At 43.7% G+C, this 25,108-nt stretch overlaps 1 protein-coding gene across 1 annotated transcript in view; it reads right to left on the bottom strand.

The window, feature by feature from the left end:
* PDZD2 (PDZ domain containing 2) overlaps nt 1–22,647 on the bottom strand; it is a 144,306-nt gene extending 121,659 nt beyond the window's left edge. The window contains exon 1 of the mRNA XM_026087276.1: nt 22,169–22,647. Within this exon, the coding sequence (XP_025943061.1) occupies nt 22,169–22,647 (479 nt within the window). The remainder of the gene's footprint in view (nt 1–22,168) is intronic.
* Between the last annotated feature and the right edge of the window lie 2,461 nt (nt 22,648–25,108).

Here is a 25,108-nt window from a genome sequence, read left to right as displayed (position 1 = left end):
CTCCGCGCCCGGCACCTGCCCTCGGGGTCCCCCCCCTCCGCCCTCCCCGCCCCGCCTGCCGCGGGGAGAAGCCGGGCAGCCCCAAAGCTCTGCCCTGAAGAAGTGGTAACAGGTCGCTTCCCAGCACGGCCTGCTCTGGACAGTGTATTTTTCACTCCTACGCGCTTGTGCCATCCGAACCACACTGCTGTTCACAGCCCTCTTGCATACTTTCACCCACACACTTTGAAAATGTTTCCACTCAGGGCCTTCAAAGTTGTTAAAATTCCCACTGCTGTCTCCACGCAGCTCCCAGGGGTTGTCTTCCTCCCTGGAGCATGGCCTGATGTGCCAAAGCCAGCACCTTTATCACAGGCTGACATTTAACATCTCATGGCCATTTTTCACATGTGTGGTGGTTCAGKTCCCGGAGGGTCCAACTGCAGGCAGCTCCTCCTGAATAAGACTGGGGTTTTTTCTTCCAGTCTAAACTACATACCTGTGGTCACACTCATATTTTGATGACAGAAGTCCTGGCCATACACCAGGCCCAAACCCACCACTGTAAATGTGAAAAAAAAAAATACAATAATTGCCCAACTAGTGAGCAGGTCAGCCTGGAATCAAGCTGGACAAGGATGAAACCTGTCTGCTGACTCCCATGCTGAATTCAAGCAGTCTTTTAACAACTTTGCTTTGCTCACAGGTGTCCTGGCTCTCACATACACTACTAGATACAGAAAAAGACAGTCTCTCTTGTTTTTCCAGGATTTTCAGCCTGATTTTTCAGCCTTCCAGGAGTTTAGACCTCTTTGTTCCTTGGAGCAAAATCCATAGGCCTGGTGTCAGTGCCTCAGCTCCCAGACAGCACAGGTAGTTAATTAGGTGCCAAAACTCAACACAGCAATAGTGAACATACCAAAAGGAAAGCTTTCAAACACTGGGATGTGCCCCTTTCTGGGGCTCGATACTGCTAACCAGCAAATGCCTCGCTTCCCTCCACAATTCACAGCCTGACGTCTCCTGAGGAAAAACTCCCCAGCCGCTTTATTGAAACAGCAGAGAACAGATCACGGTTGTAGCTACAGTCAGAGGAGGGGTGGTGGCTGCATCCCTCTGCTGAACAATCCAAGATTCAGGACATTCATGTGGGAGAATAAGTTGTCCTGAGCTGTGAGTACCCTACTCCAAAAACCATTTCTGTGCTGTCTCCAATAACTGCTTAATGTAGTAACACTAAAGAGTTTGGGAGCAGGAATCACACCCTGGAACATCTCCTTTTGTCTCCCTAAGTAATTGGTCTACAGAGTCATACAGAGAAAAGAGACAACATGGATTATCCTGTCCAATCTGGGAGAGATATGAAGACCAGAAAGGTCCATAGAGTGTTTTTCCACAAAATAAGTCTTTGCTACCTGTTCAACCCCTGTACGCCCTCTCTCTGGGATGCGACATGAGAGGTGGACGTAACTCCAGGAACACTGCACACACAGCTGCTGAGGGCTGCTCTCACTCCTGGSTGGGAAAAGAGGACACGAAGTCTGAATCCGTTGGAACGGAAGAAGAAAATGAACCGGGATCTTCCCCATTTCTGTGAACTCTCTGACTTTATCCACTTAGGGTGCAAAAGGAGGCGCTGCCACCGTCATCTCGGCTAGTAAAATCTAAGCAGACGCTGCTGCTAATCACGATGTGCGGTCCACTAACGTGTGCGGAGGAGGCAACTTCTGACTGTGCAGAGCCCCCAGGCAGGGCACGGGGGGAAAACACCCTGGGGATTCCCAGGGGGCCAAGGACAGGCAAGATGCTTAGTCCCACACAAGACCGAAGTGCTCTGGACAAGCACAGAAACAAGCCTTTGGGCATCACTAATGTCAGACAGTTCAGAGTTAGTGACAGCTGTAGAGAGCTTTTCTAGGTCTATTTAGGAGCCTACATTGCACTGAAATTTTGGAGGATTTGGCCCTAAATCTCCTCAGCTCTCATTGTAGAGAGCACTGATAGCATTTAGATATTTTAGGCACACACATGCAGCCACGCATTTCAAAGTAATCTGTTGTGATGTAAGCCAAAACAGTATTTGAGTCATATGTTTTATTACAGATAAAAGCATTGATTTATAAACACATACAGCAAGTCTATCCAAAAGAAAAATGGCTTCATACATACACAAGCAACAAGAAAAACTACTTGGAAGAGCAGACCACCTTCTACTGCACCACAGAATAGGACAGCTCCAATTTCAGGACTGCAAAATTAAGGATGGAGAAACTGTGGACTGATGAAACCATTTCCCAGTGCAGTCAGAAGAAGTCTGCAGAAAGATCAGTTTGGTACTTAGCTAATGAAGTTGCAATTGAATTCCATATCACTTCATAGGGAAAATGACACATGGCATTTGGGGACTACTGCTCTTTTTGGCTTTTTGTTTGTCGTCTTCTTTGTATATGCAAGTTCCTCGTTCACACTCAAAAGATGACACGAGTCATCTTAGATGCACACTCATACAAACTAAAACTGTCACTGAAATCAGCTCCAGTAACGTGTTAATATTAGAAGTTAATACTTCAAGGAAGCAACTAAGGACACTTCATAAGCGCTAAGTCTGTTTCCAAGTGTCTAAAATTGCAAGACATTCAATTCATACTTCAAGCATTACCTTTGGAAGCTGAAGCACTAGAAACATTTTTTCTTTAAAATAGACACAGATATTTATATTTTCCAAACACCGATGTGTCCTGGGCACCAGATGTCCCACACCCTTGAAATACAACACACACAGATAAAGTCAATTACATAGTACATGTTCATGGGATCCAAGACTGTGGTGGATCTGATGGGTAGCAAAATAAATATATAAATTTAAATTAAATTCCTTTGAGAACACAATGAGTATCTACATCCAGGACCACATATATGCAGAACAACATGATGTTCCTTTTTTTTTTTTTCCTAAAAGAAAACAACAAACTTCAGAACTCAGCCAGAAACCACAAAAATGACACAAAAGAGGGTTAAAACTGAATAGAAGTCTAGCAAGCAGAGGCAGAGGCAGAGCCAAGCACTGCAAAGGCCACGTTGTGCTCCCAGCTATGCCAGTGTAAATACAAAAATCCCTTCACCGACCTCCGCGTGGATCTCCTCACAGTCTGCTAGCTTGATTCAGTACGTTCAGGCCTTTGAGTTCCCTAAGTCTCCATAAACACCAACTTCAAAAAGCCCCATTTCTGTACCACGTATATTAGGTGACAAATGCTGCAGAGAAAAGCTTTCCCTTACCATTTCTTCTGCACACAAGAACAACAAAAAGCATGTAAAAATAATAATAATAAAAAAGTAAGTTTAATAGCTCTAACACACAACTACTATAAACAGCCCTGGATACCGCAGCCCACAGTCGGCAGCCCATGGAGCCACCCAGGGCTCATCTAGGAGTGACACCCTCCTCCTCTCATGCCAGCTATAAGCCAGCCACAAGGTCATGGGGGGCTCACCACAACACCAGTGACCAAAAAAATTCCAAACAGCTTCAGATCTCATTGCAAACGTCCGAGACCTTCATCTTTAGTGGGTTTTTATGTGAAAATTGAAAGCCAACAGGCCCTTGCAAGAGCTGTACTAAGATTGCTTGCAAACACTCACTTATTCCTCCCACTGTACAATTAGTAGTAAATGAGTTGGTTTTGAGTCATTTGGGGGGGGGGGTGATCTGAAGTCTTGTGCCCTCATGCTAGTATGTYCTTCAGTTGTGTTCCTTAGCTACATAGGAGAAAACATCTCGGCTTATAGCCTATTACAGAAAAAAAGGGTTTTTTTAGGCAAAATATGAAATGCAGAGCACAAGAAACAGTATTGCTAGCTGTTGGGAAATTTAACCTCTCAGTCTTCTTAATATTTTCATTTATCCACATTTATTATTTTTATAGCACTCAAAATACAGTTGGTTATTTGTATGGAAGAATAAAAACATATGGTCCTTGTCCCAGAGAGCTTAACATTGTAACTGGCTATGTTAAGGCTAATCAATATTCAGCACATGACAGCTCACTAGCCTTCAAAAGAGAAATTTTAAGAAAGTCTCACCGCTGGACTGTTTTTGTTTGTGTGCTTGGGGGTTTCTTGGGAGGGCGAGGTAAGGCCGCCTGTGCTCCTAACCCTCTCCCCGGGCTCCCCACGCGCCCCTTTCTGGGATACCTTTTCCAAACGCGCTCCGTTAACCAGAGGCTGAGCTCGACGGGCCYAGAGCTGTCTGTGAAACACTTATAGGGTAGCGTTTGTTTGGTGAGCAGCCATATTAGAGCAGATTTTATGCATTTGCAGTTTATTTACAGACTGATCGTTTAAAAATCAATTCCATACACAAGAAGATTCCCACTTTCAGAGAATGTTCCATCAAACACCGAACCACGGTGCAACATATCTACATTTACCGCTCTGAACTCATTTTTTATTAACTTTCTTTATAACCTCGTAGAATTTATTTAGAGGTTACTATAAATCTGTAGGAGATAAAGCCCTCTCATCCAGATGGTTCTCAAATTCTGGTATGAGCTTTACAGTGTTATAATACTGTATCAATTAGTGCACAACGGAATAGATCCACATCGCATTAAGCATGCTGTATTTAAATTCAAAATACACAAAGTGGTAACTAAACATCAGAGAGCAGAAAACAGGTAAGGAAATCTATTGATACTATTGAAATGAAAGATATTAATAACTTAGAAATCACACAGTCTTAAAACAATTTGCCTACCTACTACATTTAACACCAGCTAGGCTTATTAAAATGAAAAAATTGTTGAGCTATCTTTCATCTCTYAATCCTTATTTACTGTTTCCATTTTTCTTAGTAGTGGCCTCTGTTTTATTTTAATTTCTATTCACTAAATACATTAACTTTTTTATTGWGCATGGCCCAAGTTTGAGACTCTACATTGGAACATGTCTTTGCTCAAAACAATCTGTTATCACTGAGGGTGTGGGGTTTTTTTCCTGGGTGGAAACACTTATCTAGGCTTGTTTTTAGAAATGATAACTTGGAGGCCAGATTTAGAATTGACATTATCCTTTAAACGCAAAAAAGTGAAAGGCCAGTTTTTACCCCCCCCCCCCCCCCCCAAATTCAAAGAAAATTTTCAGCAAGACCTCAAACCACTACACAGAGCCAGGCATTTTCTCTCTGATAATCTTTCATGCCCCAAAAAAGAAATACTTTACAAAGATATAATATCTTAAAATAAGTACTCGCCCTTATATCTCTATTTAAATTCCATTCTTCTCCCTCCTCAGGGTGAAGCCAGTTTGCTCAGTTCTTAACCTTCCTCCAGAGTTGTGCAACTAAAGGCAAACTTTTTTGTAGGGTTGAAGACTGCGTTCTGATTTTTTCTTCCCCTGTCTGGTCCAAAGGTTAGCATTTCAGCAAGTATCCTAAGGTCATTTTTACTCCCAAGAAATATCTTGACAAGAAAACTATTTTTAACTGTGTTGAGCTCTCTTGGGTGTAAAATGTTACACCAGGAGCTCGGCAGCCTAAGGGAACACAGCTACCAAAGGGGGTTGCTCTGCTTGCACACGAACAGCGATCTGAATCTTTGGGCAACAAGACTCTCCATGCACAGTACACGATGTACATCTCATCAGAAACCTGAAGGGCCACCAGATATTTGAAAAATGCACTTAAACACCAGCCGCTAGCTAGAGACAGCGCGGCGCTGTGGCAGGTCGCGAGGGCTCTGCACCCGGCGCCTCTCGCCCGGCGCTCCCCTCGCCCCGTGCGCAGCTCAGGAGGAGGACTACCAAACGCACACCTGCCAGGCAAGGTCAGTTTGGCCACCGGCTCGACTGCCCCATCACCGTTCCGCAGAGGAAGATAGCGAATCAGCAGGACTTTGCTCTCAGCCCCAGGCATGGAGCAGCGCTGTGAGCTGGGGGGAAGGCAACCACCGTGGGCCATCTGCTCCAGGATGGCATCTCCAGCACGTGGACACTCACGTCCACCTCTGCTGGAAGCAATACAAGCTCTGACACGCTGCACCTCCAGAGCGGCCCGAGGAGCGATGTGCTGCGAGCTGCTAGCACGATGGTCACGCACCACTTTCCCTCCCAGCATCCAACCGCGGGCGCTCAAGCAGTGGAGAGGGGTGCGTGAGCTCTCTGTTCAGGGGTTAACTTTCCCCCTAGGAAATACACTGCCCTGCTCACTAAGAAATATCAAGGTAACATTTTTCTCTTCTCTTAAACTACAAGAATAATGTAGGTGACAGCAGAGGCTGCCCCCTCCAGCAACTCGTGCTCCAACCTGAAGTCATTTTATATTACTCTCCCCAATGTCCTAAACCAGGACTGCAGAGCTTGTTTCACACAAACATCATTTTTCATTTGATGCTAGAATAGTTTCCGTTAATGCAATAAAATGTGCTCCATACCTTACGATATTCAAAGTAGAAGCCCAAATCCTGTTTGCTTTTTAAACATCACCAAGCATCCTGCATTTTATCTCTGTCGACTACCCAGGGACTGTCAAAATGTGCCATACTCCCATCACTTATTAATGTTTCAAGAGTCTTCCTTAACACATGCATGAGATTTCAGAAAGATTTTGTTCCAGGAATACTCTGACCATTCTCTGCAGTCAGAAAGAGCAGTTTTATYTGACAGACTGGATTTAATATAGAGAAACATACTGAATCTGTTTCCAAATGTTTTCTTTCTAAAACCATTATGAAAGCCATTGCCAAAATGTGTTCGTTTCTCTTTAAGTATGAAACCTAATTTGGTTTTCTTGATCCAGATTGTCTTAACACCCAGGCTCAGTTTTGCTTGCTAAAGCAATTTGCAGGCTCCAGCTAATACAAATTTAATCTGCAAGGCTTCTTGCTTGAGTTGGATGGGTCCAGTGTGTCTTTGTTACAGTCTCCATATCGTGTCAGTGGCAGCTGGTACCGACTGCAGGATCTTGGACATGATGCTTAAGGCACTCCATGGGCAGGATCTTCCTTGTATTTCTGATGTGTTTTGCATTTACCCTAGAATATCCCTGTATCTTGTTGGATCTGAGATTTATGACTGGTCCATAGCTTCATGCTAATTTTTTGGAGCTGTGGTGTTTTCTTATGGACCAATCCATGGCAGCTTACTGCATTTGAAAACATATACTGCAGTTCCAGTTCTCCTTCTACACAGTCATAAACCAAGAGTTACTTTTTTAGTTAACTGAATTACCCTGGCATAATACTCATACATGTGAAAATCAGGAACCACTCCTATATCCCCTAATATTTGGGATTCACCCTCTCAGTGATTAAAATGTCTGGGGCGGGGGGGAGGAAAAAGGCAAACTAATTTTCTAAGGGGTCAAAAATAATCTGTCATTTGACTGTACCCAAATAGAATGGGTATTATGAACAACAGATGCTCCTCCTCTGTTTCAGGTTTTCATTTGGTACAGCCCTTCTTGAGGATCAAGAACAGTTTTTGTCATCAATTGAAAGAAAAGGGGGAAAAATATATATATATATATATATATATATATATATATCAGGCCTCAGTATAACACAGGAACATTTTGATCAATTGACATAATCTAAAGGTTAAAAGTTCCAATATGCAGCTGACCTAGAGACAAATAAGAGTGACAGTAAGTTTAAAATTTAAATATTCAATCAGGCAGATGAMCCCATTTCTCCAGGACACAATCTTCAGGTTTCTTTGATGAATGCTGAAGAAAAAGCAGGCAGTATCACATCTCTGCAATCTAAATCCTCAGCCTTACCTCACATTCACTTTTTTTGGTCATGTTCCCTGCACAAACCTAGTCCTCAAAAGAGACGTCTGGCAAACCCCAGAAAACGAAGTCATCGGACGAGAACGACGGCAGCAGCACGAACACCCTGAACCTCAAAACTCCCGAAGGTCCAGGCGAGCCCCGCAGGTTCGCCTCCAACAGGCCACCCCAGGATGCCCAACGTTGCTCCCCATGGAAGAGAGGATCTGGGGCGCTGGGGTGGGGGAGACGCGCCCAGCTTTACCAGACTGTTCCTACTATGTAAGCATGCAGCTATAGGAATAATTATATGGCTATATTTAACCCTGTTTCTCTTTTTCTTGCATGCTTATCTTGATTCTGATACTGTTTTCTCCTCAGTTCAGTTGCTTTCCAAGGAGCCTGTTTAGGCTTGCAAAAGAGTACTCACCAAAAACGAGTTGTATTGAACAGAATACCATTTCATTGCCACAGATACATTTTCCTAGAGTCCTAGTGGCTCTTTTTTCCCCAAAAGACATACATTCCACAAGCAGAGCCTCACTGCTTGACTTTTGCACTGCTTCAGCTCTAAAAGATAAGCAGGTGATGGTACATTAGGCAAAGTTTTACAAAACTGCATGTACTTCTCTTGTCAGGGAGCAACTGCTCCAACCAGAAAATTGGCAGCTCCAGAAGGCTTGGCTTTGAACCTTCTTACCTCACAAAAAAACCCAAATACCATATCTGGAAATCAAGCTTCAGCTGCATGTTGGCTGGAACACCATGACAAAAACAAAGTTTTCTCTCAAAGCTTGCACTAGGAACAGAGAAAGACAGTGTTTTGGCCTCAAGGCCTTGGAAAAACAGAATTCATTTTTTCCATTCTGTAACTATTCCAGCAATACTCTACAGGTAAATAAGTCTTCTCACTTGTTTACACCAACACCTCTTAGAGACACTGGGGGAGACTGGACAGTGGCTAAATTCATAACCAGGAAGGTATCTCATATGGTAGGGCTTATTTGTATTGCTGAAAATGCATGTCTGCAGATGTAGACATTTTAAAAGAATTTTGGCTCTTATGAAACTGCTCTTACTTTATAATCCTCCAGCAGACAAGCAGATACCTGGAAAGAAATGCTCCACAGTAATAGCAGCATATAATAAAGCGCTTTCCCCCTCCGAGAGCTCCCAGCACCTGCACAAAACAAGTTGCTGTCATCATCTCCCTGTCACAGGTGATGTGACTTGGTCGCAGTGAGGAGAAAAGGCTTGACCAGGACCCAACATTTCTCAAATTCACATGTGATACCCATTAGGCTGTAATACCTTGACAGGAGCTTGATACCTAGCTGTAAGTCATATAAGGCTTATGTAAAAATAAATTACAAATAAATGATTTAAAATAAAAGTGTCCAGAGGAGAAAAAGAACTAAAGTTCAACACATTCAGCAGTGCCCCTGGCACGCAACAGAGGCAGCGAGCACCGGCTTGCTGCAGAGAGCAACACAGACTATAAACAGATAGCAAGTGTCACCAATATGCATGAGGCAGAAGTTTAAATAGAATTTAAGCTATTTATATTGGGTACGTGCTGGATTCTTCTCTAAGCTGCACCAGCGTATGACTTGGTATATGACAAGGTATATGACATCTTGCAAAGGAGTTCCTGACTTAGTTTCATCAAGAGCAGCATGACTCCACAGACTTAGTATAAGGCCAGTGGATCCCAAGTGTCCTCTGTGTAGGCTGAGGATTGCATAAACAAGGAAGAATATGCCTTCTCATATTCTTTAATACTATTTGATACCATCATTAGGTGAGAGAATATCCTCAAGTCTGGAAAAACCGCAGGGAGTAGAATATGGGAGCTGACACCTGGATTCAGGATTAATTTCCTTGGTTATCAGAGCTGGCTGAACAGTTTTAACAGATATATTTATCTAATTTAATTACATTAGTCAAAACACTTTTGATTACCATTCAGCCAGCCAGAATTAATGAATCTGCCTTCCCAATCCTCAAAAGTTCATTGGATACCAACTATTCTAAGCCCTTCTTCTGCCATAGAATTATTTCTACCATTTTGTCTTTTTACCTCTTTTGTTGTTTTCCAAACTCTTCTGAAGTCCACCTCTCTCAAGAGAGATGTTTATTTCTGTACTAACTTGCCTGAAATCTCTTTTACCAGATGATTCCCCTCAAACTCATTTCCCCAGATTATGATTTGATTCCTGGGTCACTAGAGAAAGCATGAGTCACAAAATAATTAACCACATAGTTCATCCCGATGAAATTGAATAGTTTACTATATAAATTTTCTGCTCTGCTGTATATACCACTTACTTTCTGAATGCAGGCAATGACCTAAAAACTCACTGAGGAGACAGTTTTTTGTATTATTAGGTCAGATATAGAATAGCAGGAGGAAATGTGGAAGGCAGAGCCTTTAAGTTTCCATGCAGGCAAACTGGAAGCAATTCCACTGGAGACCACAGTGTTCCCTTATTGCCAGTGATCTCAGACACAGGTTTCCTAGCTTTGCTTTTCCATGCAATAAGGCTGCTCCTTAGACCACTCTGCAGCAGTCAAGAAAGAGAGAAGAAGCAGGAGAAGATCATGTTATGAACCCTCGGTGGTTTGTTCGGTACCTGCAGCTATGCAAGCGTGACATTTCCAGGGCTACGCACACACAGATATCACAGCTCGGAGTGAATCAACCTCCCCACACACCCACGCCCCCAAACATAGCTCCTTCCAGCTGAAGGCAAAGAATAGTCCCCCCTGATTCAGCATTAACCTGTTAGATAGTTACAGCCCACTGCTCAGCAAGATGCAGACATGAGCCCTAAACCAAGGCGTGCATGAATATATGGTTCGAACCCAAAGCAGTTCATCAGATCCACGTAGCCTGAGAAGGGAAACTAAGAATACTTAGTCACCATTAGCTTCTCTACAAAATTGGGCTTCTACCCCTCTTTCCCAGCAACTTAAAGTTTACAAAACCCATATCACATTTCTGTTAGGAGAGTGTTTAAATCCATGAAAAAAGCCTGTCCGGCCAGCAGCTGGAATTAAAAAGCAGTTCTCACCTGTTTAACTTGCAAAGGCTACAGAAGAGCTGTGTCCTTGCATTGTGCTAGGGCTCCTATTACTCCAAAGCAGAGGGCAAATCCTGCTTGCTATGCCCGATGACTACTGGCTTGGAAGCCAATGTAACTACTGCTCTTTTTTTCACAGGCCCTTGTTTTCAGATAGAGCACTCCGGGGAATAAGTGTTTTACTTGAATTAATTGCTTTTCCTGTTTGGGGAAAAACAAACAAACAGGTTTATGCATTCAGAAAACTTGGCAACTGCTGATCGCCAGTTACTTTTTTGGAATGGATCATTTTACAAAGAATTTTAACCCACAAATTCAGTAAATATGTGGGATTTGCAAGATAATCCAATAAGGGCATTATGCTGATGCTCCAGAAGACTAGTTACCATCAAGAGGGGAAAGAAGCCAACTTCTAAAAGGATTTCCCTAATGCCATTTTCATGTTGGGAAGTCAATAGCAAATTTCCCTTTTAATAGTAGTCTTTTTGGGGGGAGGGAACTAATATAACGATAGAGACAACAAAAAAGTTTGTGCCCATGTAAGCATGTTTCAAATTACACATCTGAACTTTGAGAAAAACAAAACATCTCTTTTATCTGTATTTGCCATTTTTACACTGCAGAGACAGGAAATAAGAGATGATATCCCTTAAGATCAATTATTAAGGGCCAGTGTAGCCATCTTTGATTTGTACTAATTTTAGGAGCTGTTTATATGGACAATTAATTTGAAAACTGGGCTGTTATTAACATTCATTAACCAAGCTGTATAAATAATGAATTTGAGAATACCCAAATTCCTAGGGAAATAAGGTAGTAACACAAAACCCTTCTGTTTCCAAGGTCAAACAGATCACTAAATTGGTATTCAGATTTATCTTCTCCACTTAAGTTCTGACTACCAACATAAGCTACAGCAACTGGTGACTCCTTCACTGTCAAAGGACTGGATTATACTCTTTTGCTGGAGTACCAGCTGAAAGTCGTAGAAGTTGCACAGGTGTAACAAAAGCATCAGGTCTTCCTGAACAGCTCCCTCCATTTGCATTCCAGCATACACGAATCTGCCCCGAATGCAAACAGTATTTATGTGCTTCGTTTATATGTGAATAGGTCCAAGAAACAATTAAAGTAGCTATATTGCAAACATACACACCTAAAAAGCCTGTAAAGAAAGACCTTTCACTGCCGTTTTATGAAATCCTCGATAAGGCAAGCTAGATTGCCCATTGACATAACCCCAAAACGCTTAATATTTATATGACATTGCCCCCTAGAGGAAACTGAGAAAAATCTAAGTTTTAGTGGAATTTTGTACAGGTGAAAATAGGAAACGTAGTGTTTCAACAGAACAGTTAGTGTGTTAGCAGCCATTTTCAGTAAAAACTTCACACGCCAGACTGGTTTTGTTTACCATCGCTCTAAGTTTTGGAGAAGGAATTTCACAACCTCTTGCTCACATTCCTCAACTCTCTGGCTGGGAGATGGGCTCAGCGTTCAGGTGGTACCACAAAATTTAGGGGTTACAACACATCTGGGTTTTTCTTATCACTACCATAATAAAAATAGCACAGACTATGAGAAATCCACAGGCAGCTGGTAACTCTTCAGTTATTATGGCACAAAGAGAGGCTGGTCAACGTATATGAGGATGAGGGACATCACCGATGCTCTTTTCCCCCATCAGATAGTTACTCTGCTAGCCTGAACCCATTCCAGTGCTCAAGTAATGGACCAGAAAAACAGTCAAAACTGTCGTTCTAAGTTCAATTTATCTGCTATTAATTTTTCCTATTTTTTTCAAAAGCCCAGTTTTCCATAATACCTACTTAGGGAAGATGTAAAAAAACAGACTTCAGCATCACTCTAAACAATAGAAAAGAGCACCTTAGTCATCAGCAGAAACAGTAATCCCAGATTTCATCGATTCTTTTGTGCGTGTGTGTGTGTGTGTGTGTGTGCGCGCGCATTTTGAAAAAGCTTGAATACATTTTCCATCTACCCCTAGCTTTTCACAGATGGACTTATTAAAGAGCCTTCAATCTGGCTGGGTTTCTAGAGTTTCGGATGCTCTAGAATGAAGTTTACCGCTAATAATCATATTTACCCACTCTTGTCCTGTCTCAGTAGGTACAAGTTGATCCTCCTGAGCTGCCCCAATCTTAAATACTTCCAGGAGTTCCTGCTAAGTTATCTTTTTCTTGATACAGGTCTGTGACAAGAGCTTCCCTTTGGAGGCCCAGACTGCCATGCTGGGCGTCGTACGTTTCCTCCAGGGAAAGTAGTGAGAACAGTGAATGATGTTAAAGCGCCTACAGTTGAAATATAAGCCCTTCCCATCTTAGCCTACACCTCATAGAAAGGAGACAAGAAAATAAGCTTCAGGGAGCATGTGATAATGCTCTGAGCCTGGAGGCGTCACATCTGATAAGAAGAGCAATGAGTTTTTCACAGAGGAGGGGAAAAAAAAAAAAGCCTGGCCCTAAAGCTATTCGCCGCAGCAGCCATCTCTGGTGTTATATACCTGCTTGCCTGCTGATCAGATCTCCATTTCTTGTATTTATCCTCTCACTTGTGTTCCTAGATGGCAGGTTCAAGCTGACAAGCTGTCTCTCAAAGGCTGACATCAAGCACAGCCTCTCCACGTGGAACCATCTCCTATTCATCATCTTTCAACCTTCTCCACYCCTCAAATAAGACCCGATTCCAGGGACAGGGGCTAGGCAGGTTTTAAGCTGCCACAGTTAATGTTTTTAGCTCTAGAGGGTCACAGTTTGGTCCCAAATGTATCTTCCGGGACAGCAACCATCACACCCAAAGTTACATAAGGTGGGCAAGAAGACGTGACTGCCCCTTCCTTGCACAGCTTGCACAGCTGTCCTGAAACTCTTCTGAGAAGAGGTACGCTTCTCTGCTTAGCCCAATATTATGAGAAAAAAACATTTCAATGAAGAGTGGAGAAGCTGTTGCCATGCTTTTCCAGGACTCATGCCACATCAGTCAGTATGGGTGAAAAAGGAGAACCTGCCATGTATCTCTGGAGCATGGTAATCTGACTCCGATCAGCTCTTCCTCCTGCAGCAGCTCAAAGCTTCTCCCTCACAGAGATCATTCTTGAGCACGCAAGGTGCTTTTTGCAAAACTTTGGACTCCCAGAATATTAAGAGCAGTTGCTTCACATTTATGGATTAGAAGAGACACTGAATGACTGAACATTGCAAAATTGGTGTGTAAGGGCACAGGCAGGAATAATGGGCCCAAAGTGTTCCTTGCTCAGGTTTTTGAGCATCTATCTTTTTTAATTATTGATGGCTAAAACACTGTTCTATGCTAGCAAATGCACTTCTGGAGAGTTTGTGAAAATAACTACTTCTGTAACCAAAAATCCTCCCCTGCTCTTTAGCTGGGTGGTAGAAAAAAAAGTGACCCTCTTTTAAGCATTACAAAAGTTCAACAGTGAATAAGTTCTGATGAATCCTGACTGTATTCTCAGATGACCTTACAACATGGGATGATTGCTGCATACAGGACTTAAAGTCCCACTCAAGATGGAAAAGGGCTCAACCTGGTGACACTTTGGCTTTAGGGRTAACTGACAAGGCTAATTCACCAAACCAGAAGACTATTCCCACTGTAGATCAATGAGAAAGAAAGAGCTCCTCTCCCAAACAGTGAACTTGTTCTCTTGTAATTGCAGCACAAGTGGAACACCCAATTAAATGGAGATGTACACCATACATTTGGCAACCAGACACATCCTTCTAAGCTTGTTATGGAACAGAATGAAAACAGACAAAAAACACATTTCAAGACAATCCGCTCTTCACCTCTGAAGTTTTTATACCTCCTAAGGCAACACTACCAACCTCTGTCCAATACTTTTCAAACCTGATACAATCCCTCAGATCTGCAGAAGGACAGACACGTAACTAGCTGACATCCCCAGGGACATCTGCAGCCAATGCAGCCCCAGCTTTGTACACCTTCTACAGAGAGAGAGACCAGCTCTCTTTCATTTCTCCCACAGTTCAGTGGGGACAGTGTGTAGAAGGCTATGACAAGCATATCGCTCCCAAAATTTTGGAACAAACATATGAACGTATATATAGAACATAAACCATTTAAATTAGTGGGAGTCCCTCCATTGTCTTTTATGGCTTTTAGATAAAGCAGAGCTGAGCCAGAAGACAAAGAAGATGCAAAAACAAGAAGGAAGAGGGGTTTGGAAAGCTAGTGCCTGATGAGGAGGCAGTTGYAGCAGTGGGATGCTGCAAATAGCCATCACTACAAGGGAATGGGCTGTGCCTCAGCAGACGCTGGACTCCGCGCAGGGAGGTTGAAAGGGAAGGCAGGAACCAGAGGGTGCAGAAGCTAATCTGAGTGTGGGTTCACTCAGATTAATGAAGCAAAGATGACGAACAAGCTAAATGATCTCTGTTGAGTCTGGGGATTAGTGACCTTCTGCTTAAGCCTTTTGCTCTTGAGAGGATTTGGGATAAAGCTCATTTCTTCAATGCAATTTATTTCTCAACACGGGTGGCTAAATCTGCCCACACCTTTCCTGAGGATTTAAAGGAAAGAAAAACATCTCCATTTATTTCTTAGTCCTGTTATAGTCTGGGGATGGGGGGGAGGGGGCATATATTCACTATCGCAATGAAATACAGCAGACATGCTCAGAGAAGGCTCCATGCTCCAACATACAAGGGTTTAGGAGCATAGCGAGACTTACGCCGTGCCTGAGGTATGTTATACATTCATTGGCTTCCTCTCATTTCACATGGGTTGATCACACATTTGCTGTCTCCCCAGTTATAGAAGCTCAACTGGAAGAGAAAACCCCCCCAGCCAAGATCCCTACATGCTGCTTATTCTCCATCCTCAGTACTCTCCTGCCAGGCAGCTCGGAGGACACGTCAGCACACGCAACTCATCCATGCCCRTGATAATGAGCCCCAGGTCTCAGGCCTCTGTACACTGAGCCGTCATTTTGCAGTATAAAGATTGTTAGTATGATAAGAAAACCAAAACTAATTGAACTCTGTAAGATGTTGGGGGTATTTTTTAGTCCACTTAAGAAAAATCTATTCCCTGTGATTGTATTTGGTGGCTCCACTCTCCAAGATCACAGTGTTTGTTTTTTGCTGTGTAGTCAGCCCTGTTAATATTTTAACAAGGAGCTCCCACAGAAATGTTTGCCCCTTGGCCAAGGGCAAAGGGCCAGGATACATTTCCATTTGTTTTCCTATTAAAACAAAAATATTTTCTTATGAACATAACCAAGAGAAGGACCTAGTAACACCAGGCAAAGCAGCTGCTTATACTGAGCAGCACTTTTTGTTGGCAGCATTTTTGCTTTAGGAAGGAGGTGAGGAAACAAAGTAAAACAGAGCAATCAATCTGTGCAAGCTGATGTGCCCACAAGGAGGGGGGAGGAAGAGAGAGAAAGCTTTCTGTGATGACCAGGGATAGTTTTCTTGGAGGGGATTTTTCCTAAATAGGGATGTAAAAAGAAGACTGCTCTGCCAAGCAGAAAGTAAATCCATCATAAGTTCCAGAGAAACCCAAGTCCATCACAGGCACAAAAATCTGAAAACCTCCCCTTTCCTACCACCACACCATCTACTGTCAGATGCTTTCATACGGAAGAGTGAATGATGCAGGCAGCCCTAACGTCTAACCCTAATAAAGAGCAGATTTATTGCCAAAGCCTTTAACTAAGGGCCCTAGTTGATGAGCAGAAGTAGCATAGCCTAGGTCAGCAGACAGGGTATGGCTTATCACACCCTGGCACAGGACTCACAGACCTGCGCATCAGTTGAGGATAAACCACTACAATTTGCAGGGCATCATTTCAAAGTTAATCTTGCTCATCATGCCCAAGCTGTGCCATCCCCACTCATCAGTCGGAGCATTTGCAAGCATTTTGAACACATCACTGAGCAACATAGCATTATAAAACCTTGCAGATGCTCCAGAGACAACCACAGCCCCAAACAGCAGGGAAAAAGTGACTAYGGCAAGGACATCTAACCTATTGCAATGACAACATTTCACCACAGCGTGGCAGGAAGCTGTACCCCATATAAAATGCAAACTGGAGCACTGCACTTTGATATCAAAGGGTGGCCACATTTTTGTGGGAGTCCTTCTCAACAAGAATATCTTTTATATGTCAGGGGTGGGGGCAGAGCAGGTTATGATTAAAAAAATCATTCAGTTCAAACTTCTGGGGAGGAGGGAGCTTGAAAAAAGTTCATTGAAAGGTTCGCTCTTCAGAAACATCAATGTTTTCAATCCACAGTATCAGATTTCTCTCCTCACCACTTGAGCGGCTCTGCTCAGAAGAGGCATAGGTCCAAGTCCTTCATTCCAGTCCATGCTGCAGATTTGCCATTCTGTGTTCTCCCTGCATGCAGAGATCCCCAGCACAGGGGCCAGGAAGAACAGCAACCTCGTGAAGACCACTGGCTAGAGCAGAATTTGGCTCTGAATACAGCTAGGGACTGCATATTGCATTCCCAGCACCAATAGAAACTGTTCCAATACAGACCCTGAAGGGTTCAAACAAGCAAGCACAAGGCCCAGGACTGTCACTGACTGTGTCAAGCAAGCAGCCCAAAGTGCTTTGCGTGTTTTGAGACATGTACTTGGGTCTTTAGAAGTTCATTAGAAGTTCAGTGTCATGCTCTGTAATCACCTGCTAGCCCTTGGAGCTAGGACTGTATTTAGGATGTCTGTATATCATGAAAGTACTATGTGCAAGATTCTTCTCAGAACAGCACTGACCTGTTAGGTGGACCATGACGTTATCTTCATGTTTACAACTATCCTGAAACATGTACATGCGACATGCAGTAGCAGCAAGCACTCACGGAAGATCTCAGCAGTGCTTGAAACCACTAACTTCAGGTAAGGTCAAAGCTTCACCTTTAGTAGTTACACTTGAAACTCACTCTCCATTGCAAGTCTGATTTCTGAAGATCTTTCTCAGCCTCTTCAGAAATAAACTGATTTCCCTGACATTCTGCATGCTGTATCTCATGCTGGGGAGGAGTCCCAGGAACTCCCCCAGGACACTGGCTGAGGAGGAGAGACTAAGAAAAGGCCATGCAAAGGTACAGCTGTCAGAACAGTTCTCTGTTCACTTTTTGGAAGCTACTCAGGGTTGTGGACTAAGAAGAAGCCAGCCAGTTCTTTGACTGTATTTCTACACATTGTGATGTTTGGACATTTTTGGAGATGAGGAACATGATATTTTGAAGTAGTGGCTGCGTTTCCTCAATGACAAAATTATAATAACATCTCATGTTTATACCACACTGTCATCACTTGGAATCACTTTGCTTTCTTCAAAAACAGTTTGAATTTGAAAATCTATTCAGCACTGATATTAAAGATTAGATGTATATGGTAGCTGTATCCAAGCATTGCAGCTATGCTTGATGCAATTCATAATCAAGTATTTCAAACTGGAGGAGATTCATGACAAAATAATTCTTTAGCAATCCTCCCAGGACTTCCTCATAGAAGTCCCACTCAGTCACGCTCAAGAAATGAAGGATTTGTCTGTCATCTGCAAGAATACTAACAGCCTCCCTCCAGAAAATGAGTAATAGCCCAAAATGAAAGGAGTAGTTCCAAAATATATAGGAAGTTGTTGTCAGGGGGAAAATAATCCATGTGTTTTTGAAAGACAGTTTTATAGACAGAAGATAAATAAATATGCAGAGTTTTGACTAACCTTTATTCAGTACTCCAATACAGCTCATTTCCCTGCAATTGTATTTGATAGACATGCACAATTTGCTAACTCTGAAGAGAGCAATAATTTTCCTCCAGTCACTAACCTCACTAAAAATACCACCACCTACATCATTACTCTAATGTAATAATATGCTGTTAAGCAAAGAGCTTTGATGATTATATTAATGCATAATCTTTCTCTAAATGAAAAGAAACAAGAAAGAAACAAGATCAGCAATAATTAACCTGTTTCTGCTGTACACATGGCAATCAGGTGGAATTTAAATAAATCATAATTTTTTAAAAAGTAAAATCAGATTCAGCTTCCCTAAAAGGGAATGACAGACTAGCGATACCAGCAGCCTGCTCTCCCAGGAAACTGAGTGCTTCTCTTCTGCACGGTTACTGACCCCATTACCCCTTTGAGAGCTGAGGACGCTTAGGCACAGTACCTGCCAAAATCAGGGGCCGAGAGAACAACTCACAAGGAACAATTTGTGCCTTTCCTGCACAGAGGCAGCAGAAGAGAGGCTATTTGAGGTGCGAATACAATCACTGATTGTGAAAAGGCGGGGGTGGGTGGGGAGGGAGGATAATAAGATAATTTGATTTTTAACAGTTGCTTGACCACAAAGAGAGATCCTGCAGCAAGGGTGGTAACTTCCAGGAAAGAGCCAAAATCATGAAACCCTCTGCTCCGTGCCCGGAGTCCTGAAGCACMTGCCAAATTCCCCACTGTTATGGAACTAAATCAAGAGATACCCTAAAAATGCCAGTGCAGACTGCAACACACTCACCGGGCAAGATGGGGCTGCCCTGACGTACCTGGTGAGCGAGGAACGAGCATGAAATCAGTGCTTTTGCTTGCCCAATCCAACCTGGTGCCAACAGGAGCTACAGGCAGAATTTTAACTTCACTAATTCCAGCACAGCTACGTCATGCAGAAATCACAGCAATAAAACCCCTTCGTATCCACCTAGAACTGTTTCTTGCACAGCCAACAAATAATTACGCAGTCAGGCACACAGACAGAAATACAACCAGGACTAYGCAGTATCTCCATTCAGTGCTGTCCTGCTCCAACACCTTGAAGAACCAAGGGGAAAGGGCTCTGCTATTGTGGCAGTAATACAGAAATACTTTAGGAAAGTTGATGCTTTGAAACAGTTTTCCCAAAATGCAACTGACACTGTCTTTCAACTGATTATAGACGAACACAGAATTATCTCTATTTTGATAACGCCAATAGAGAAACCAGAAGGACGCCCAAAGCATCTTGGACCCAAACAGATGTGCAGGGTGGGACACAGGTGTTGGGGCAACCAGCCAGATCTCCGAGAARTAAAACCAAGATCTCAAACTGTCATCTACCAGCATCACCCTAGTCAAATAGTGGTTGACAGTAAGCTAGGAAGGAAGCTTTGGATGCTGAAAATACATCAGGTTCTGACTAAGAGACGTCCAATTTAAGCCCAAATTTAGGACATAGAACATTCTAAATCAGGATCTTAAGAACAACAACACTGGCCTCATACCACCAAACTGTAGGAACTCTACCTTTATGATGGCAAAAAAATACTTGAACTAAGGAAAAAGGAACACATGGTTCTCATTAGAAACAGTCACAGCTTGGTGGTCTACTAACAGAGCTTTCAGAAAGGAACAAACCCTAAATGAAGCCTTCAGGGATAGGATAGTAAGAACAGATACCCAAACATTTTGGACTGCATTGAGTATTATCTTTCTTTTTGCATTAATAACAACATAACATTATTGCTGGCCTCTGCAACTGATTCCCTTGGATTTTAGAAACAGAGACTTCTGGCAAACAGCATGCTAATTGTTTTTTCCATAGAAAAATTCTCAGATTTTGGGGTGCCACTGATCAGAGAGTTTATAGTCACAGTATCAGTATTTATACACATAGAGGCTTGAAATTACAGAGGCCTGTTATCATACCTGCAATGCAAAAGCTGAACTTGAAGAGGATGTTTAAGAGAGGTCAATCCAGCAGATCCAGGTGAGCTGATTGTTTTTTTAAACCAACTACCTTTCCCAGCATCCACAGATTGAAAAGTCACTGCTTTTATTTACTGCTTGCATTATCTACTGCTTCTTCTTTTTCCAACCAAGACCATTTTGCAAGCTAACGTGCAAGCACAGAGTAAGACTCAAATGTTGTGCAGAAGAACCAGCAGTCAGAACAGAGCACAGAGACAAAGCCGCAGCAAAATGGAGTATCATGAGGCTCATTTATGGGAGARGGAACCGGGACACACCAGGTGACTTCTACAAGGTCAGAAGCACGCAGCAGAATCTGGAGTAATGGTTGCCCCAAACCACTGTCACAGGCGGGCTTCAGGGTGGAGGCTGTTTTCTACCTATTGGCAGCGAAGGCCACGCACTCTGCCAGATTGCAATTATCATGCTTTACCCCCTCGGATCAAGGCTGTTGGGCTTTGCAAGTCTGACAACTTAAGCAGCAGACAAACAACCAATTAGTCTCATTATCAATGCTATATCCTTACTGAAGGAATGTGTAAAGATTCAGCTTCTCCCTCCCCACAATATTCAGTAGGGGAAAATACAGCTTATTTCAGTTAAAATCTGTTATTTGTCCCTGTTGCAGATTTCACTTGCCGGGCCATTTCTCTTTTGGAATAAAATACCACTCCTGAGACCCACAAAGTATGCTGGATTATTCAGGCTGCAGATCAAGCCACTAAAAGTTTTCTTTTACAGAAGATCCATTCAACTAGTGCTTTGTTTCCAAAACTGTCCATCCCTAAATTGCACCCTTCAGCAAGAGGGTGGGAATTTTATGCCCTCAAGTACATTGCAGCCTCAAGTATGAACTAACATTTGCATCCTCATCTTTATCAGAGAGAGGTTTTTGCCTTTGCAAAGTGAATTGCGAGCAAGTTTCCTGGCCCACAAAGAGCAAAGCTGGGTCAGTAACCAGTTTTACAGTATGCAACAACGGGGGGGGGGACTAATTTACATTGTTACAAGTACATTCATTTCTGATTTGAACTCTTAAAGGCTTCAGGTTTTCTGGGACAGGAGACACCAAAACAGGAAAAAGAGTGAAATGAAATAAAAATCAAAGTGAATTTGTTAACATGAAGCTGTTTCAACCTGGAAAACACAAAAATGTCTTGCTTTGAAAAAGTCTCAGACACCATTTAGCTGTCAAGAAAGCTTCCCTCAACTGAAATGATTCAACAAAAATAAGATATACCTCCAAATAACCTTGCAGTGCTGCTAAGTCTGTGTTCATTTTACTAGAAGAAAAGTCTTATCGAAAACCAGAAAGAATCCTGTTTTAGTGAAGACCCTCTGCTGCTTCTGACATGGTATTTTTTGACACAATGACCCCTCAAAATTTTCCAGTGAATGTGCAGGCAGCAAATGTAGGCCTACTAATTGCTTTGCTTTTATATTTTCTACAGACCCACAAGAAAGAACCCCCAGATCTCTTGGGGGCTGGCAAAGCAGAGGTTAAAACCCCTTCTCTCACAAATCGGGATCAACCACAACCTACTCCATGGGTCATTACATGCAGTGGAGCAGCAGCTGTTGCTTCATACTTACCTTGCCCCACTGACATCCACGCCAACCATCAACTGTCCGTTCAGGGAAAGGACCTCATCTTTCAGTCGCACTCTCCCGCACTTCCCTGCTGGGCTGTTTTTCTTCAAGTCCGTCACCCAGATACATCCAACATCAAGCACTGGACCTTTATGACCCTTTCTCTTTTTTCCTCCCCGCCGTTTCTCTCCATAGTCTCCCAAAGCAGGGATGTTCCCAAAACTCAAACCTAGAACCTCAGTTTTTCTCATCTCCTGGGCTAAGTAAGCYGTGCAGATCTCCATGTCTAAAGTACTGGAACCACCTTGCTGCAGTTTACTTTCGTCCACAGAGAAGTTCAGCTGGATGTACTCTCGCAGCTTCTGGATGGCTGAACGACACAGGCTCTGCTCAGGACCCTCCACCTCCTCCCGCAGGCTGTTCTGAAGCCACTGGCACAAGAGGGGGAGGAAGAGCCCTGCGTTCTCCTGGGTGATGGGCATCGTGGCCACCTGTGCACCCCGTCATGGGAAGAGCCGCTTCCAGCATCTGCTCCACAAGCCTTCGCTAACCCACCTGCCAGGGTCTGGGCAGCCGTCTGTTTCCACCAGGACCATGCTGGAGGCGGGATCAAAGCTGAAAACAAGCCCCTGACCCATCTAATCTTACAGCAGTTGGGCTCCACTAACCGTGCTGCTTGGCAAAGCACAGCTGAGCAGGCCGTTTTTTTATGACCACGCTAGAACCAGCCCCGCAGAGAGGTCAGCAGAAGGAAGCAGCAGTGAGCTTCTCCGGTGGCTTTTACAGCTGTCCAGTTGCATATGCCATCGGGATCCCACACTCCACCAGGAGTGACGTCTTCTTCCTACCACGGTCAGCTGCACCAGTTTGCCCTGAAAGGAGAAGACAGCACAGTTAGCAATGCCACCAACGCTGCTAGTAAGGACTGCAGGCAGGAGCTCAGGACCTCGACTTTCACAGCCAAAATCTGTTTCCTTCTGCTATCTACCACTTGAGGGCACCAACTGCCCTTCTCAGCAAGGGAATAAAAGGTCACCATTAGCTCCTGACCTTCCTAGCGAAGACAAAATTTACGAACTGTGCAACCACAAATGCCACAGCTCTGAGCCCCACGCCAACACAGAACGGTCTCCAACAGACAGCTGAACAATGTCTGACCCTTTCTGCTCAGAGAAATGCTGAAGAGGCACTTAACATTGTAGTTTCACTGTTGACTGAAGCTGGTTGACACTGCTGCTGAAGAAGGTGGTTCTACCCTTTTCCATGACAGTGTTTTGGGGCTTGGTCTATTTTAATCTGCATCAGTCCCCTTAGCTGGTTCCCATCAGGTAGCATGAGGGATGGAGGGATGGGTCAAGGGAAAGGGTAGTAGCAAACATGAAGGGGTAAAATAAGCAGTGGGGTGTCTCTTCTCTTACTGGCAGTGGCGGATTACAGCAGTTTAAACCTGCCCTGCAAGTAAAGCACTGACAGCACTGTGCTGTCAGTGACTCAGTAAAACCAGCTGTTAAGCTGCAAGCCTGTTCCCAAAACAGCCCTTATGAGCTGTCTTCAGCACATCCCTCTTCCCACAGCTGCTGCCCTTTCTCCAAAGACTGCCACCACCCACGTGTGACTTGGTGGCTAGCCCCTTTCCCCATCCCTCTGCCTTCAGAAACAAACCTGGAAATGGCTTTTTTCTGTGCCGATGGARTGAAGGGGAGCCCCCAGCAGCCTCCTGCCCCTCGACAGTGCCCCAGGACCACTCAGCTGTACGTACGCCCTGCCTTGGACAGGCACCCAGAGCTCCTAAGTGACCTCTAGAAGCCATCCATGAGCTGTTTTGTGCCTCTGCTCCCCCTGCATCTACAGGACATGGTCATCCTCTTCCCATGGATGTTAACAGCTGAGCGGGTGAGTTTCCCAATTTCTAGCAAATTCAAGGAGGGAGCTGCACATAGATAGGCCAGGAAGCAGCAAGAGCTGGGGGTTAGCAGGCAAGAGGGTGAGAAGGGGGTTCTTCTAGGATCATGAGGACCTATCCTAAAGAAATACRGAAAAATCCTGCAATCAGTCAAGTCTGGTCACTTGGTTTCTTTTGGGGAGTAATCTTCTAGCAGCTATACTGCTCAGTGAGCTATGCTCTAGGAAGGTAAAAGAAGGCTACAGCTTAGAGTCTGCAGACTACGTCTCCAATTTATTGCYGCACCGTAAGGAGGATGCGGGACTCAAGTTGGGCAGAACAGCCTGTAACAACAGTCCCTGACCCTGAGAGCAGGGGGTATTAACAGAGACTCTCACAAGACGCTGCTGTCCAAAAGCCAAATCCAAAGTGTCACAGAAGTACTGCCAAGGTTTGCCCACCTTCCTCGCTGTGTGGCACTAACTAGACAGACAAGAATGATCCCGAGGAGGCTCAGGAAGGGGGAGAGACAAGACATCAGGGTTACAGATGTTGCTCCAGGAGGGCTCTGGCACCTTCAGCAAGAGGATGATGTTCCACAAATGGCTGAACAAAGGGAGAAATTGGCCCATTGCTCAGTGAGAGGTTTAGGCTCAGAGTAGTATATAGAGGAGACAAAAAAAAAGGGGGGGAGGGGGGAGCACAAACACAGAAGCAGCCTGGACACAGCTCTAAAAGCAGCAGTGGTAACGAGGTCACAGAAGGACTGGGAAATTGGATTAAATCTTTTGAATATCTTAGACATCTAATGCAAGATTGGCAAGTAGATTACTTTTAACTTGGACTTAGGTCTTAATTAAGATCTCAGGTTTAATATAAGTCAAATGTGTTTTTTTTAATTGGCATAACTGGCAGCTGTTGGAATAAGACATAATACTGGAATACAAATATAAGAGGTATAGCTTATTCAGAAAAGACTGGCAGAGAAAACAGACAGCATCACTTTGTATACCAAGGGTTGATGTGTATGTTTGCTTTGAGGTCCAGAACACAGAGGGAGG

Source organism: Apteryx rowi, unplaced genomic scaffold (genome assembly GCF_003343035.1).
Source record: "Apteryx rowi isolate R43461 unplaced genomic scaffold, aptRow1 scaffold_71, whole genome shotgun sequence".
In the NCBI taxonomy this organism is placed as follows: domain Eukaryota; kingdom Metazoa; phylum Chordata; class Aves; order Apterygiformes; family Apterygidae; genus Apteryx; species Apteryx rowi.
Note: the sequence above shows the minus strand (reverse complement) of the source record. Positions and strands in the feature narration are given on the sequence as shown.